The 17939-nt window shown below is 42.7% G+C and overlaps 1 protein-coding gene across 1 annotated transcript; it reads left to right on the top strand.

Moving 5' to 3' along the window:
• The first annotated feature begins 211 nt into the window (after nucleotides 1-211).
• Nucleotides 212-17047, top strand: LOC148045021 (monocarboxylate transporter 10-like). Its single transcript, XM_087719008.1, has 10 exons — nucleotides 212-443; nucleotides 681-896; nucleotides 2848-3057; nucleotides 6125-6279; nucleotides 7382-7532; nucleotides 7567-7581; nucleotides 8696-8896; nucleotides 10942-11144; nucleotides 12531-12925; nucleotides 16807-17047. Exons 1-10 carry the CDS (start codon nucleotides 212-214, stop codon nucleotides 17045-17047), a joined length of 2019 nt encoding a protein of 672 aa, XP_087575134.1.
• Nucleotides 17048-17939: the final 892 nt, after the last annotated feature.

Genomic DNA, 17939 nt, shown 5'->3' with positions numbered 1-17939 from the left:
CCAGAACTCTGCAGACCAATTGCAAGTGCCCCTTGTTGAGCACTGCCACAAGTTTGAAATGTTTGCTGACATGGTGTAATGCAAACACTGCTCCTATGTGCCTGCTGCTTTAGTAAGAAAATTCTGATTATTGGACAGGTGTGCTGAATCTTTTCTATTGGAGAGATTAATAATGCCTTTTTTTCTTCTCTACAATTCTTGGTTCCCAGTCATGAAGAAAGTCCGTGATTTCGTCAATAAACGGAGATTAAGAAGAACATGTACTTTGGAGGATATCAGCTTGGATGCCTCTTTTTTACAACCCCCTCCGGATGGAGGTTGGGGCTGGGTTGTAGTGGCAGCGGCTGCTACACACTGCCTGCTTGTCGGTGGATTTCACAGTGCCTTTGGTGTTTACATGCTGCCCCTTCTTGATACTTTTGAATCAAGTAACTGGCAGATAGGTAGGTCATTGTTACATTAAGGTTTCCAGCATAGCTTTGATATATTGTACTGCAGTTTTGTTTATAATTATGTCTTGCTTATTAACAGTCTTTAAGCAAATGGTTTAAACTATATGTCAGTGCTCTTGAAATCCACACGAATTAGTGTCATTTACATCAGTAAAACATACAAGTGAGTTGATAATATTTTTATGATATTTTTTTATATGTTTAATTAAATGCATTTGTCTTTTTAAGCTTGGATTGGATCTATCAGCTATGCTTTCATTATGATGTTTGGTCCTGTTTCTGGAAAACTTCTGGTGAAGTATGGAGCTATAAAAGTGGCAGTAGTTGGAGATCTAGTGACCATAGGTGGTCTAGTGTGGTCATCATATACTGAAAAGTTTAAAATGCTGTTTTTCACACATGGAATCGTTGTTGGTGTGGGATCAAGTCTGGCCTACACTCCAGGTAATGCTTTACATTAAAATCAAATTTTGTCACACATTTCTTCTGTTTTTGAAAACATATTTTTGCTTTCTTTTGTTTTTGCTTTTGTTTTTGCTTTTGTTTTTGTTTTTGCTTTTGCTTTTGCTTTTGCTTTGCTTTTGCTTTGCTTTGCTTTGCTTTGCTTTGCTTTGCTTTGCTTTGCTTTGCTTTGCTTTGCTTTGCTTTGCTTTGCTTTGCTTTGCTTTGCAGCACTTTTTCATGAGAAAACTTGTTAGGTAAGCTTTCCATTGGGAGAGCGAGTACGTTCAGCGAAGCATTGTGAGAGTTGTGTTGCAGAACACACAAACCAGCATACAGAGCAGTGGTGGGTTTCAACTAACCAACTAAGAAGAGATAGTATGTCAGGTGCAATCATTTTCCTAGGGAGGACTTCCATCCTTAAGTAGAAGTGGGCAAAAAGACACCACCCAGGAACATGTACAAACTGAAAAAGAAGTAACGTAGGGGATAAAGAAAGAGAGAAATGTAGTTGTTTCATGGAGAAGGTGGGTAAACTTGGTAAGCCCCTTTTGTGGGTGGCCATTCCTAGCCGCTTGCGCCCGGTGCTGCGGTTGAAGTGAAGCCCCAAAGCCCCCGCCACCACCAGAATATCTGCTGCCGCCTCCTCCTCCTCCTCCAACAGCACTGCCAGATTTGCCGCCCGATGCTGTGGCTGAGGTGAAGCCGCCAAAGCTCCTGCCAGCACCCCCACCTGTGGCAGCGACGCCTCCCCCTCTACTTGGAGCACCTGAGCTGGGCCCCGCGTTACCCCTGCTGCCGCCTCCTCCTCCTCCACCGTGCTTTTGAGAAGCCATGAGGCCTTTTTTTCCTGCTCCCACCACCTCCGCCGCCTTCTTACTGGCTCCCGCAGCCTCATGGCTCCTCAAAAGCACGGCGAAGGAGGAGGGGAGAGGGATAACGCAGTGCCCAGTTCAGGTGTTCCGAGCGGAGGGGGATGTGTCACTGCCATGGGCAGGGGTGGTGGCGGGAGCTTTGGCAGCTTCACCTCAGCCGCAGTGTCGGACGGCAAATCTGGCAGTGCTGTTGGAGGAGGAGGAGGTGGCGGCAGAAGATATTCTGGTGGCAGCGGGGGCTTTGGGGCTTCACCTCAGCTGCAGTGCTGGGCGCAAGCGGCTAGGACTGGCCGCCCACAAAGGACCTCCCCGGGCTTGCTTTGCTGAAAACGGGGCGACTGGTGCTAGTTTGAGCGGCCGACGCAAACTACCGTCAGTCGCCCAGTGCTCAACAAAACAAGTCTGGGGAGGTCCTTTGCGGGTGGCCAGTTCTAGCCGCACCTTAGAGGGGGTGTTCCCGGAAGTTAATTGCTTCCAGGTTCACCGACCAACTGGTCCGCAAGGACCGGTAGGAACCCACCCCTGATACAGACACGCTGCAGTTTAAATAGGCTTTTCCTTTCGTGGAAATAGAGGTATCAGAGTCCATCAAACAGTCCAAGTCATAAACAGATAAGACAGTCCGTCATCAATGTCTTTCAGTTAAGGGATAATCCAAATAACATAGTCCATAATCATTCAAACAGTCCGTTTGCTAACTGTTGCAAAACTTACAATAGCTCACGACACTCAGATCAGATCAGCCCAGCATCTAACAAACAGAGAGCTAGCAGTCATTCTGGCTCTCTCGTATGGCCGATTGAGGAAAAACAGCAACCAATCACATTTTACCGTATGATTTAAAGAAACAATTACAACATTGCTACATGATTTATATATTGCCAACCCAACTGTTAGATTAAATTCCTAACAAAACTCATTAGAAATAGTAGCATGGTTTTTAATTGTGTCAGATGAAAAGCAATGTTTAAGCTTTCTCCTTTCCCAGATACCTTTTTCATGTTAAATAAAACAGAGGGTGATGTGACTGGACTTCAATATAAAACAACTACTTTAAATTTCTGTTTGTTTCTTGATAGGTCTGATAATGGTTAGCCTTTATTTCACTACAAAGCGTTCATTTGCCACTGGATTGGTGATGGCTGGAGGGGCTGCAGGAACTTTCGTACAGAATAGACTTCAGTATTTTCTTATTCAGAATTTGGGATGGAGAGATAGTTTGCGTTATTATAGTGCAATTCTAAGCATATGTGTTTTTGCTGGATTTGCCTACAGGCCCCTTCAAAAACGTATGTATCTGCTTTGGGCATTTTAAATTAAATATCTCCTTTTTCCTGTGTGTGGGGGGGAAGAGAATCCATATTGGGTAAAATAAGGATACAAAGTAACACAAAGAGTTCTTTTCAGGTTTCTGAATTTTCCTACACAATTACTCAGACAAAACACAACTATACATCCCTGCCCCCCCCAATAAATAAGTAGCAACACGGGAATAAAAAGAAAGTAAATCCAACATTTAGAACAACTATTGCAACCATGTTTGCAATTTGACCTCAATCTGGGATGCAGGTTGTAGACTGAATGCCCCAATGGACAGTGTCATACAGCAAATGGAAATTATATGAGTGGTACAACAAATGGTGCATTGCTTAAATTAAAACGTGACCCTCCATTATCTCAGCTTCCTTTCATGGACTGTTTTCCAAAGACCCTTTCTAATTTTATTTAAATTGGGGCAAGTCTTTAATAAGGTAATATGTAACCATTGACTATAGATGGAATCATAGCACTAGCACCCAGGCTTATATACCTCTTCACAGTGCTTTAAAAGCCTCTCTTAGCGGTTGGCAGAGTCAGCATATTGCCCCCCAGCAATCTGGGTCTTCATTTTACCAACCTCGGAAGGATGGATTACAAATGCATCCTAGGACTGTTTTGAAAAGGTAGTTTATACGTTTAGTTTCCCTCGTCTTGTAATATCTAATTCAAATTTTCTGCATCTGGATGTGGATGTGATGTAGCAGCTAATAATATGGAACAGAGCAGAAAATGTATGTCTTGTAAGTCATAAATTCATTGGACATGTGAGTAGATAAGAACTTGACACATCTTAAGTGTTCTGTAAAAGTAAGTTTCACACCCATGTATTTATTAAATTCAGATTCTGGTTATTAATGATTGTAGTGACATTTGTCTATCAGAGATTATTTCGCACCTCCCTGTCTTCCCCTGTTCTCCACTGTCTCCCAGAGTCTAACCATGCCCACTGCATCAATGACACTCATCCTCTGCCGTCTCCTTCTCTCTTGCCTTCAGTCTTTCCCAGCATCAGGGTCCTCTCTTCTTATTTGATGGCTAAAATATTTATGGTTCAGCTTCAGTATCTGTCCTTCTAAAGGACAGTCAGGGTTGATTTCCTTTAGGATAAAGCTATTTGAAGAAGCTGAATATAACTGCAAGATCAGACCCAGATGGCCTGGCAATAGCTAGAACTTAAGGAAGTCAGCGTGTTTGATCCTTATCCCACCCCTACCCCCAGATCTCAGGTATTCCACTGTAGATTTTTTGTTAACTTCTATTCGTCCAAAATTACTTTTATCATCCCTCTCATTTATCATTCTGTCTCCAATCTAATTTGGGTTTTCAGATGATAAGAATTCAGGAAAGGGCTAGCTCAGTTATTGTCAGTAAAGAGACCTGTCACTGACTGCTTATTTTATTTAATAAATTTATAGGGCAGCTTTGGGGAACAGAAAAGCTGGGACATATTAATTAGGAGAGACCCTATCAGTATGCCTTATAGGAAAAGACAAATCCGTTCTTCTGGGAAATATTATAGTTTAATTCCTGAAATTCATGTTTCTTGTCTTTTTCATTTCAGTAAAACCTGTTAAGATTTGGGTAAACACATGCTTGGAAAAAAGACTGTTTTCAGTTTAACACCCCAGAACTTGAGGCATAGGACTGCACTAAAGCAACTCAATTCATTTCTTAAATCACCCATGCTGTTTGCTTCCAGGAATGCAAATTGCAAATGAAAGCAACTAAGTAGTTGTGTCAAGTATCTAGAACAAATTTCCTTAACCTAGGGAAAATTGAGTTACCGTATTTTTCAGAATATAAGATGCACCTTCCCTCCCCCCCCCCCCCGAAAAAAGGGGAAAATCTGGGTGTGTCTTATACACTGAATACAGCATTTTTGGCCTCTGAAACCCCGCCCCTTCACAAAAATGGACGTGCAGAGGGTTTGGGAGGCCTGCAAAGTGCTAATGGAGGCTGGGGTGGGCAAAAATGAGCAAAAAACAGACTGTTTTTTGCTCATCCCCCCCCAGCCCCCAAGAACACTTTGCAGGCCTCCTAAAGGCTATGTGTGCCCTTTTTGTGGCAAAAGGGCCTGTTTTGGAAAAAAACAGCCCTTTTTTGCTTGTTACACCCCACCAGACCCCAGGAGTACCTAAAGGCTATGCATGCCCTTTCTTTTGGCGAAATACAGACCACTTTTTCCTCATCCCCCCCAGCCCCCAGGAGCATTTTGCAGGCCTCTGAAGCTCTCTGCATGCCCCGTTTTTCACAAATGAGGCATGCAGGAGGTTTGGGAGGTCTTCAGAGTGCAAAAACTTTTTTTAAAATTTACCTGATGTGTCTTGTACTCCGATGCGTCTTATACTCTGAAAAATACGGTAAATTGCAGCTCCTGTTATCCAGTCAGCCTTGCCAAGTAGACTAGACTTAGAAATCAATGCCACATACTTTAGGTCTAAAATTACTTTTATTCAAAGAGCTATAGTAAAAAATTCTTGCAATTCCCAATATTCTTCGTTTTGCTCTCATTTTATCTTTGTGTGACGTAGAGAGGGATGTGTCTGAGATGATTACTGAAATTAGTTTCTTGGAATGGACTTAAGCCACGCTTGTTTGATGGTTGCCTTGGTAATGGCTTTTCCTCATGTTTTTCTAGGCCATTCCCTTATGCCTTTCCCACCGAACATACTGGCTGCATTTCGGAAATTGTAGGCACCAGGGTAGGAAAAAAAATCCCAGTGTGATTCCTATTCATGATAAAAGTAAACTTTTTGTGTACAAGGAACTCATTCTCTCTAATGCCTATACCTGCTCCAGCTGTGTCCAGCAAGACATGTTAACAGAGGTTCTTGTGGTATATAAAATCATTTTTTGTAATCATCCTCAAAATAATTGCTTAAACATCACACAAATCCGTCCTGTGCTCATTTGTGATGCACTTTTTATGTTATCCGGGTTGCACATAACTGTTGTATTTATTGCTTTCTGGTGAAATTAATCAGTATTGCGTACACAGTAATAATTTCTCTTTTTTTTTTACTTTGTATTTTACAGATAGAACTCATCCAAGTGTAGTTGAAAAATTTAACACATCGCCTCTAAGAGGGTTTATAGTCGATTTAGATTTATGGAAAGATCGCATTTTTGAGATATGGGTCGGTTCTCTTGGATTAGCAAAATTTGGATTCTACATACCTTTTGTGCATATGGTAAGTTGCCATTATCTTTTTTTTTTTTTTGGCTTTTCTGTTATAGCTTGGAACGAGAGTCCCCAACCTGTGGGCCATGACCCACTAGTGGGCTTTGAGGGTTTTGCAACCAGGCCATGGTAATGGCCGGCTCGTGTGTGTGTGTGTCCATGCATATCTTCACTTGCATGAGCACCAGCCAAGCACATACACACGCTCCCTTTAAATGAGCAGTAGGTATGTGTGCATGGTACTTGCACAAATGGAGTGTGTTATATTATATCTATAGTGTCAAGTCACAGTACTTTTGACAGTGAATGTATGCCTTTTGGATTCAAGTTCTGTAAAGATGTTGTGCCTTAAAATGGCTTCTACTGTACAGCACAGTGGAGTTGCCATGGTAATGGCTTCACAGTACTCCACAAGGGGCTCCCTCCAATACAGGATTGGGATAAATCCATACCCAGACTACCCCGATTTATCAGCTAATTCTAACTATTTTAAGACATGTGGCTAAACATTCAATTTTTACCAGTTTTAATCCTTAACTCAATTTTGGAGAAGGGCTACATCAATTTGGGCCAAGTTGATTTATTTTTAGTAGCTGTAAGATTGTCGTTTGTCCATAATAGGTAAGTGGTCACTGAGAACAAGTGTACATTTATTTCAATAGTGTCAGATACACCAACGGCAGTCTTGACTGTACTAACTTTCAAAACTTGAATAATACTTGGTCAATTACTTTTGAGGAATAATTTTTGAAGAAAACATCGTGTCATTGCCAAAGGATCTAAATTTGGTGCCGCCTTCATATATTGGATTAAATCCCATAGTCCTCTGTCAGTTTGATTTTTGGCAATGCATTATGGAGGCACCAAATTGGAGAACACTAATGTATCCAATGAAGATAGACTTATCAGGAGAGGAGTATGAAATGTTTGAATTGTCAGTCAGTTACATCTATTTTTTTTTTGCTAACTATTTGCATAAATCTTTAAACAAGTATGACTGAATTTGCGGCTATATTTAATTACTAGGTTAGCTTAATTATGACTAGTGTTCACTAAACAGAATACTTTAAACCTGACATGTTAAAAATTATGCTTCATTTTCTTTTTTGCAGATAAAACTTGCAGATGATTTGGGTATTCCTGTGGAAAAAGCATCCTACATTATGGTGGGACTTGGAGTAAGCAGCATGATTGGTTGTCTTCTGTTTGTAAAAATTTGTGATATTAAAAGTGTCGACCGACTTTTTGTTAGCCGCAAATTCAGTCATACTTTTGAAAGTTTTGAAAGTTAGTACAGTCAAGACTGCAGTTGGTGTATCTGACACTATTGAAATAAATGTACACTTGTTCTCAGTGACCACTTACCTATCATGTGTTGGTAAGTTTCACAGTAAGCTTCTGAATGTTTTTTGCCTGAGAAATTATGGTTTTAGACCTAGAAACATCTAGAGTGTCATTTCTTGCACATATGAGTTATATCAGCACAACTACAAGTTAACACTGTGCCTTAAGTTAATTATTGCCAAATCTTCTTGAGGCCATTCGTGTGATGGCTTGAATTCCAGTTCTCACTGGAACATGATGAGTAGAAATTAGGAATTAGGAGAATGGAATCTGACACATGAGGTGGGTTCTCATGGGAGAACCTACTGTATTTTTTGGAGTATAAGATGCACCCTTTTCCCTCAAAAAAGAGGCTGAAAATCTGGGTGTGTCTTATACACTGAATACAGCATTTTTTGCCACCTGAAACCCCACCCCTTTCACCAAAATGGTCGTGTATAGCTTGTAGGAGGCTTTCAGAGAGCTCCTGAGGGCTGGGGAAGGCAGAAATGAGCAAAAAATGAGCCATTTTATGCTCATTTTTGTCCTCCCAGCCCCCAGGAGCACTCTATAAGCTTTCTAATGCCCTTTTTTTGACAAAAAGGGCCTGTTTTCACAAGAAATGGGCTGTTTTTTGCTCATTTTTTGCCCCCGACCCACTCCCCAGGAACACTCTACAAGCCTCATAAGGGCTATTCATGACCTTTTTTTAAAAAACAGGCCTGTTTTTGTGAAAAATGGGCCATTTTTGGGAGGTTTGCAGAGTGCAAAAACTTTTTTTTAAAATTTGCCTCTTCAAAACCTTGGTGCGTCTTATACTTTGGTGCGTCTTATACTCTGAAAAATACAGTAATTTCTTTATGGCACTCTAGCAGAAGACACTTGGGCACTTGGAGCCAATGCATAGGTTCCTTAATATGAGGCACAGAAGATGCATTACTATCATACTTGAGAAACAAAATTTTTGGTAAGCAGAACTAAAATATTGGAAATTAGCAGTGGCAAAGCCTGATGAGTGCTGTTTTATCTTAGTTTACATTATAGAGTAAATAAATACATTTGGTTCATATTGAAATCTGTGTCCTTCATGTTTTATTTTTCAGGTGTGGCCTACTTTATTATTCCTCATTGCACATCTTTTACACATCTTGTAGCCATTTGCTCCTTTTTGGGATTTTTCGACGCAGGAAACTATGTTCTCCTACCTATCCTTACATTTGATTTGGTGGGAAAAAGAATGCCTGTTGCATGGGGATTTATGATGGCTGTCAATGCAATTAGCTGTTTTGGTCCACTCTTTGCAGGTAAACCAGTTAATGCGATTTGTCTGTAAAAAACACTGAGCCTGGAGAAAACTATACTGCTAATGTGTCCAAGAACTGACTCTTCCCAAGGCCTGCCTGAGTATTTATTTGCTTATTATATTTGTATGCCTGCAAATCTCACAAATATGGCATACAGCAGTGAATTAAAAAGAAAAACCAATAAATATTTAAAAACAGTCATGTTTCAAAACAATAAAATGGCACCCAAGCAAGGGGAATGATATGAGCCACAGTAAGATAGCTGTCAGCGTTCCAAATATCATCCAAAATTAAATCAGAGTCCAAGGCAGAATATTCCTCAAAGTTCCAATTTATTAAGAGAGACATGTTGGCACATATGTAGAAACCTGAATCTGAAAGCTTCCTGGGTTTCCGCACCCAGTTGAAAGTTCACAATCTTGCCTCCACACCCACAAGTCCATCACATGGTCCAATATTCCACTGCCATGCTGGCAGTTTCACCCATCCAGTTCCGGTCAGGCTCAGAGAGGTAGAGAACAAAAGATGACCTTGGCTTCCTAGAAAGGAATTTTATTTTGATAACAATACATTCTACTTCTAACTATTCCCCCTCCCAATTCCCTACTAATGAAACAGCATAGTAGAAAAGAATATTAGTGTGGCAGGCCAAAGATCCTAAAAGGAATCGGCTGCAGGCCTGACAATAGCATCACAGGATTTCCCCAGTCTGCTAGGACCCCCAGGTCTGATGGTACAGCCAGGTCCTGAGGGACTTGAATATTGAACAGGATGGACTTTGCCTCACTTCTGGGGGTAAAATATCTCAAAATGGGAGGGCCACACCAAAGACAGTCTGCCTTCTGAGACCCAAGTTTAATTCCCTAATAGTTGGGACATGCAGCCTGCTTTCTCTGCTAGGACAAGCACATATAATGAGGAAGAAGCAGTCCCTCAGATCTCTCTTCCCCAACTACTCTCACCTGGAATCAGCCCCAGAGAAAGGAAGTGAACTGGAGCAGCACTCTTATCGCTCACCCTCAATCAAACTCAATCCAGAAGGACTCCATGGTCAATGGTATCAAAAACTGCAGAGAGGTCAAACAGGGCAAGGATGGATGCCTCACCCCCATCTCACGCTTGCCTGGCTTCTTGAGGAGCAGGTGAGGCAAACTGACCATCGCTAAAACCTACTCACATAATCCCATGAACCAGTTTAATCAGCAAAGAGGGACATGGATCTAAAGAACGGGGCTGAGCTTACAGCCCCAAAGACCCTGTCCGTTTCCTCTGGTCAGACAGGTCCATTCCTGTTCAGATAACGGCAATATTCCTTGCTAGCTATTTCCACTGGTTCTGCAACAAGGCCAGCGTCCACTTGGTTCTCTGAGCCCCTCTTAACTCCTCTTAGCTGCTCAGGAGCCCAGAAGGACACATGCCCACCCAGAACAGAGTGGCAGGACACAATAAGGTCTGCACATAATAAGAACAGAGACTTAATGATGCTTTGCCATACTTACCACCACTAGTTAGGTCTTTTTTCCTCTTTCTTTTCTATGTATGCCTATATAGGTACTCCTTGTTTAATGACTACTCATTTAGCAACCATTTGAACTTATGACAGCACTGAACAAGGGTAGTTACAATGGGACTTCGTACCTACAACCATTGTAGCATCTTGCAGTCATGTGATAAGAATTTCTCTGGCTGGCTGCTCACAAAGTCAGTGGGGAAGCCAGCAGGAAGTCAGAAGCTATGCTCATAAGAGGTTCTCGCTTAACGAACTGCACAGTTCTCACTTAACATTGGTAACTGGGGATTGCAAGAACTGTTGCAGCTAAGTGGTATGGTCGCTATTTTTTTATATAAAACTATGTTGCTAAATTATGGCGTTTTCAATTCCAATTAGCAGTTAAGCAAGGACCAGCTGAATAGCTTTTGGGATCAGGAAGGTATATGCTGTGATTACTTAAATCTTTTTGATACTGGAATGTATGGTATCATTTGAAAGAAAATTCTGTTTTGGGAAAGGAAGCACAAAAGTAAACAACATATTTTTGTTTCAGGTGTAATGTATGATGCATATGGCAATTATACCATTGCCTTGCTAGTAACTGGGGTTTGCAATATTGGAGCAGTTCTCATACTTGCTTTAATACCCTTCTTGCAAACATCATCAGTCCAGGCAACAAAAAACTACATTAATGCTTCTGTACGTGTAATAACCAATACCATCGTGCCTTGGCAATCTCCAAGTATTTCATTAGGGGTAAGGAGTATTTGATGACATTTCTTTCTCTAAACAAGAAAATTTCTTTCGTCTTCTTTTTCTTCCTCCTCCTCCTCCTTTGGTAGTATGTGTTCTGTACTAACCTGATCTTTGATAGGCATTTTATCACAATGACCCTTTCAGTTATTAGCATTTCTATTGACAGGTGGTAGAGAAATTAATATAGAATCTTCATCACGGTCTTCGTGATTTGCTCAAACAGGATGTGCCAGCTACATGAAGACTCATTTAAAACTCTCAGAGTTTAGAGGTTTTGGCATGAACCCTTGTCCTTTGTGTGGTTCCAGCTATTTTTTAGAAAAAATGCATCACAAGCAACATATTTGGCTAATTTCTCTGGAGATTCCCCCCCCAATTCTGTTATTTTCTTCATTTCATTCATTCCTAGACAAATGCAAAGTATAAAAAGTACAGTTTCATTGCCGTTTGCCTTTAAGATACTTAAGGCCCTTTTAATAAATTCCAATAGTAGGGAGTAACCCACTCTGAAATACCTTATACCCCTTTTGTCTGGGAAAAGGCTGCATTACACAGGCTGTTAAAAAATATCAGATGTTCATAAAGGAGACCTGATATAATTACTCTTTCTGTCAGAAATTCATTGGATACAGTACTAAAGCTGTTGAACCCATAGCAGCTGAATGTCTAGATTGAGGCCTCAGTCCCCATCTGTCTCAAAAACTGTATACTTAGTTCTTGTTTAGTGACCACAGTTAGGACCAGCAACTCAGGCATTAAGTGAAGTAGTTGCTAAATGGAGAATTATGTGACGGTTTTTGCATATGATTTTACTTGAGCCTTCCTGCTTACAGTATCAGAAGAATACAACTCCAGTTGTATGGTTGGGAAGGTCCCCAAATTTGATACTTGAGGAAGCTGGGTAAAAGGTTGGATCTTATAGTCCCTTTCCCTCACTCCAGTGCCCTCTGGAATGCTTGTCTTCATGCTGCAATAATTAGGAGGAGGAAATGAACAGATGCTTTAGATATTTACAATCTTTAGAGAGGAAGTGATTACAAGACAGTAAGGCTTGAGTTTTGGTTTGGGATCACAATTCTTACAAGCTGATTTAGGATGTTGGGAATTATAATAATCTCTCTATATATTTTAAAATTGTCCCAAAGCAGAGTTTGAAGGCTATGTGGAAGGATGGTTTATAGCTAATGAATCCAAAGATTATTTAAATTATAGATTTCAAAAGGAATATGAGTGATCATGATAATAGATGATAAGACTTTTAAAATCAGATGTACACTGTCTTTATCTAAGATACATAGTGTGTATTCAGATTATGAGAGGAAATGGAAGAATGCTGTTGAACTGCCATCATTAATACTGTCTTTCATAATACATTTTTTGTTACAGAGTATTACTTCCTCATTCACAATATCTATGATACCTCCTGCAGCAAGTACCTCACTCCATTCAGAAGGACTCAGCATGAAATACTTTCAAAGCATACTAAAGTCAGATACAACATCTGTTAAGATGACGTCAGAACCTAGGACCTCTATGGGTACTATGGAATATATGAAGGCTTTCCCGGATCAAGAGAACGATACAGCTGAGGGGAAATCAGAATTAGCATCTGTTCAAAGTCAAACTTCAATCTCCATGACCCAGGACCTACCCATACCTTGTAAAACAGAAGATGTAGTGGTCTTGCATGAGTATGAGGGTGACGAGGAAGCTGAAATTACAATTGGGGTAAGGCCTGGACAGGAGTTAACCGTGCCAGAACAACTCATGAAAAAGGAAAGGTATGGACAAGAGCTAACCGTGCCAAAACTATTCATGAAAAGGGAAAGGTCAGACTCTAAACAATTGGAGCGTTTTCCTCACAGAAAACAAGATGGGGTGGTTTTCTTAGATGAGTATGAAGGAGATGAAGAAGAAGCTGAACTTGCAACTGGGGTAAAGCCTGGACAAGAGCTAACCGTGCCAAAACTATTCATGAAAAGGGAAAGGTCAGACTCTAAACAATTGGAGTGTTTTCCTCACAGAAAACAAGATGGGGTGGCTTTCTTAGATGAGTATGAAGGAGATGAAGAAGAAGCTGAACTTGCAACTGGGGTAAAGCCTGGACAAGAGCTAACCGTGCCAAAACTATTCATGAAAAGGGAAAGGTCAGACTCTAAACAATTGGAGCGTTTTCCTCACAGAAAACTGCTGTTGCTAAATGCCAGGTCTGTTATTCACAAGGCTCCCCTCGTCCGGGACTTAATTGTTGACGAGAGGGCAGACCTGGCATGTATTACTGAAACCTGGCTGGGCACAGAAGGAGGAGTCCCCCTTGTAGAGATGTGCCCAGAGGGATTTCAGGTGCTTCATCAGCCGAGAGCCCAGGGAAGGGGTGGCGGTGTGGCTATTGTTATCCGGGAGTCTCTGTTACCTCGTAGGGTCCCTGCTCCGGAGCTTGTCGGGTGTGAGTCCCTGCTGATAAAGTTGGACTTCAGGGGTCAAGTGGGTTTGCTGCTAACGTACCTGCCTCCCAACTGCGTTGCAGCATCCCTCCCCTCGCTCCTCGAGTCAGTAGCCGAGCTGGCAGTTGAGCTCCCCAGGCTTATAGTTCTGGGGGACTTTAACTTGCCATCGCTCGGTGAATGCTCTGATGGGGCTCAGGAGTTCATGGCTTCCATGACAGCCATGGGCTTGACCCAGGTAATTCGAGGCCCAACCCATACAGCGGGTCACATGCTCGACCTCGTATTTCTCTCGGAGCAGTGGATGTGTGATCTTGGTCTGAGGGGTAATGAGATCATACCCCTGTCGTGGTCAGACCACTGCCTACTGAGGCTTGACTTCCGGAGGCCAAAACCCCACCGTAGGGAGGAGGAACCGACCAGGTGGTTCCGCCCCAGGCGACTCATGGACCCTTTGAGGTTCCAGACGGAGCTTGGGGTAATTCCTGACGCTCTCGCCCACAGTTCGGTGGAGGCTCTGGTTGCCGCCTGGTATTCGGCGGCATCGGGGTCTCTTGACCGGTTTGCGCCACTACGCCCCCTCCGGGCCAGTGGATCCCGGAGACCTCCTTGGTTTACCGAGGAACTCCGGGAGAAGAAGCGCCGGAGGAGACGCCTAGAGCACCTGTGGAGGTCCGATAAGTCCGAGGCGAATCGAGCACTTCTGACCACCTGCACCAAAGACTACATCCGGGCATTAAGAGATGCCAAAAGAACGCATATCTCTGCCTTGGTTGCGTCCGCCGAGTCACGCCCAGCCGCCCTGTTTAGGATCACCCGTTCCCTCCTTAATAGGAGGGATCTGGGAGATCCCTTGCAGGGTAGGGCTGAGGACTATGCCCAGTTCTTGGCGGACAAAGTTGCTCGGTTTCGGTCGGACTTGGACTCCACCACAGTAGATCCAGCCGAGACACAGGGGGATTACTTGGCAAGCCATCTCTGGGTTGAGTTCCAGGATGTTGCCTCCGGGGATGTGGACAAGGCCATTCGAGCTGTAAGTGCCTCCACCTGTATTTTGGACCCGTGTCCCTCCTGGCTGGTTGCCAACAGCAGTGAGGTGACACATGGCTGGATCCAGGCGGTCGTGACCGCCTCCCTTCGGGAGGGGCACTTCCCTGCCACACTTAAAGCGGCGGTGGTGAGACCCCTCCTGAAGAAACCATCTTTGGATCCAGCCATTTTAAACAACTATCGTCCTGTCTCCAACCTCCCCTTTATTGGGAAGGTTGTTGAGAAGGTGGTGGCCTTTCAGCTTCAATGGACCTTGGAGGAAGCTAGTTATCTTGACCCCTTCCAGTCCGGCTTCAGACCTGGTTACAGCACAGAAACCGCTTTGGTCGCATTGACCGATGATCTCTGGAGGGCCAGAGATGGAGGCCATGCGTCCATCCTGGTTCTCCTTGACCTCTCAGCGGCTTTCGATACCATCGACCATGGTATCCTTCTGCGACGACTGCGGGAGGTGGGGGTGGGAGGCACTGTTTTGCAGTGGTTCTCCTCTTACCTCTCGGACAGGTCGCAGTTGGTGTTGGTCGGGGGGCAGAGATCGTCCCTGAGGCCCCTAACATGTGGGGTGCCGCAGGGTTCGGTCTTATCCCCCCTACTTTTTAACATATACATGAAACCGCTGGGCGAGATCATTCGGAGGCACGGGATAAAATACCACCAATATGCGGACGATACACAATTGTATCTGTCCGCCCCGTGCCAACTCAATGAAGCGGTGGACGTGATGAGCCAGGGTCTTGAGGCCGTTAAGAACTGGATGAGCGCTAACAAACTGGTACTCAACCCGGACAAGACCGAGTGGCTGTTGTGCTTCCCTCCCAATAATTTGGCTGACATTCCAACACTCAGGCTGGGGGGTCAAATTTTATACCCCTCAGACAGGGTCCGTAACTTAGGAGTCCTCCTGGATTCACAGATGACTTTCGACCATCAGCTGTTGGCTGTGACCAGGGGGGCATTTGCCCAGGTTCGCCTGGTCCGCCAGTTACGGCCCTACCTGAACCGGGAGGCTCTCGCAACAGTCACTCGAGCCCTTGTGATCTCTAGGCTGGAATACTGCAATGGGCTCTACATGGGGTTGCCCTTGAAGAGCATCCGGCGACTGCAGTTAGTCCAGAATGCAGCCGCGCGAGTGATAGTGGGCGACCGCGGTTCGCCCACATTATACCCATCCTCCGCGAGCTGCACTGGCTACCTGTCGGTCTCCGGGTGCGCTTCAGGGTATTGATGACCACCTTTAAAGCACTCCATGGTAGTGGATCTGGATATTTGAGAGACCGCCTTCTGCCGATCACCTCCCTCCGACCGATTAGATCGCACAGGCTGGGCCTCCTCCGAATTCCATCCGCCAGTCAATGTCGACTGGCGACTACACGGAGGAGAGCCTTTTCTGTTGCAGCTCCGACCCTGTGGAACGAGCTCCCCGTTGAGATTCGTACCCTCACCACCATCCAGACCTTCCGCACAGCCCTCAAGACCTGGCTCTCCCAGCAGGCCTGGGGATAGGTTTCCAATTTACCCGCCCGAGTGTTGACTGTTGAATGCATGTTGTGGTTTACCATTTTATTTTGTTCACTATTGTTTGTCTCTTGGTACTGCACCCCCTCCCCTTGTGATTGTAAGCTGCCCTGAGTCCCCTCAGGGAGAAGGGCGGCCTATAAATCTCAATAAAATGATAAAAAATGATAAAATGATAAACAAGATGGGGTGGTTTTCTTAGATGAGTATGAAGAAGATGAAGAAGAAGCTGAACTTGCAACTGGGGTAAAGCCTGGACAAGAGCTAACTGTGCCAAAACTATTCATGAAAAGGGAAAGGTCAGACTCTAAACAGTTGGAGCGTTTTCCTCATAGAAAACAAGATGGGGTGGCTTTCTTAGATGAGTATGAAGGAGATGAAGAAGAAGCTGAAATTGCAACTGGGGTAAAGCCTGGACAAGAGCTAACCGTGCCAAAATTATTCATGAAAAGGGAAAGGTCAGACTCTAAACAATTGGAGTGTTTTCCTCACAGAAAACAAGATGGGGTGGCTTTCTTAGATGAGTATGAAGGAGATGAAGAAGAAGCTGAACTTGCAACTGGGGTAAAGCCTGGACAAGAGCTAACTGTGCCAAAACTATTCATGAAAAGGGAAAGGTCAGACTCTAAACAGTTGGAGCGTTTTCCTCATAGAAAAGAAGATGGCGTGGCTTTTTTAGATGACTTTATTGGTGATGAGGAAGAGCAGTTGAGATATGTGCCTTCTGCCTCTCACAAAAAAGAAGATGAGTTGGTGGTGGAGGATATAGAGGATGACCCTTATGATTATCAAGAGCAGCTTAAGAGCACAGCTACACTGAATCCAACTGAAGAAAATAAAACTTCTACATCATTGAAAGACTCTGGAAAGACTTCCCCACAGAAAGAGCAATGATGTGGTATTTGCTAAAGATGAAGTTAGGAATTTACCGTCATAAGAGAGGAAATAGCAATAGTAGTACTATTAGTATTTAGGATTAAGTAACATTAGCATTATTAGCATTAGCATTATTAACATTATTATTAGTAGTAGTATTAACAGCATTTGATCTAGCACATCTGCATGACTTCCTAGTAGCAATTTCTTTGTGTTATTCTGTATACTTTTTCATGCTTGTTTACCTAGCTTTTACAAATGTTTCTGAAATAATTGTTTATTTTTCATTATTTTATAACTTAGATGTACAAACAATTTGAAAAGAACTGAATTTTAAATTATTTATGCTTTGTAGCTAAATTGAGTTGAGACCATCTTCCTATGCAAGACGAAATATGTAGCTCTAACCTTTATCTTCATTTTTTGCTACTGCACAATAGGACTATTCTAAGTGTCAAATTTTGTTCATCATATGGTGCACATATTCAGCTAACTCTTCTTAATGCTGAGAAATTAGATAATCCAATATTTTATTGTTTTCATGATCAATATAGGAAAATATAGGGGGGGGAAAACAAAAAACAAAACAAAAAAAAACAACAACAAAAAAACAAAACAAAAAAACAACAGTTTTAGCATTATTAGCATTATTAACATTATTATTAGTAGTAGTATTAACAGCATTTGATCTAGCACATCTGCATGACTTCCTAGTAGCAATTTCTTTGTGTTATTCTGTATACTTTTTCATGCTTGTTTACCTAGCTTTTACAAATAATTGTTTCTAAAATAATTGTTTATTTTTCATTATTTTATAACTTAGATATACAAACAATTTGAAAAGAACTGAATTCCCAGCAGATATTAAAACCATTTTGTCATTTGCCTATTTTTGGAAAATAAACAAGCG

The sequence above is a fragment of the Thamnophis sirtalis genome, unplaced genomic scaffold (assembly GCF_051295495.1).
Source record: "Thamnophis sirtalis isolate CommonGarterSnake01/CBP01778 unplaced genomic scaffold, rThaSir2_p1.2 scaffold_6, whole genome shotgun sequence".
Classification (NCBI taxonomy): domain Eukaryota; kingdom Metazoa; phylum Chordata; class Lepidosauria; order Squamata; family Natricidae; genus Thamnophis; species Thamnophis sirtalis.
The sequence above is the reverse complement of the archived record's forward strand: the minus strand, read 5'-3'. Positions and strand labels throughout refer to the sequence as shown.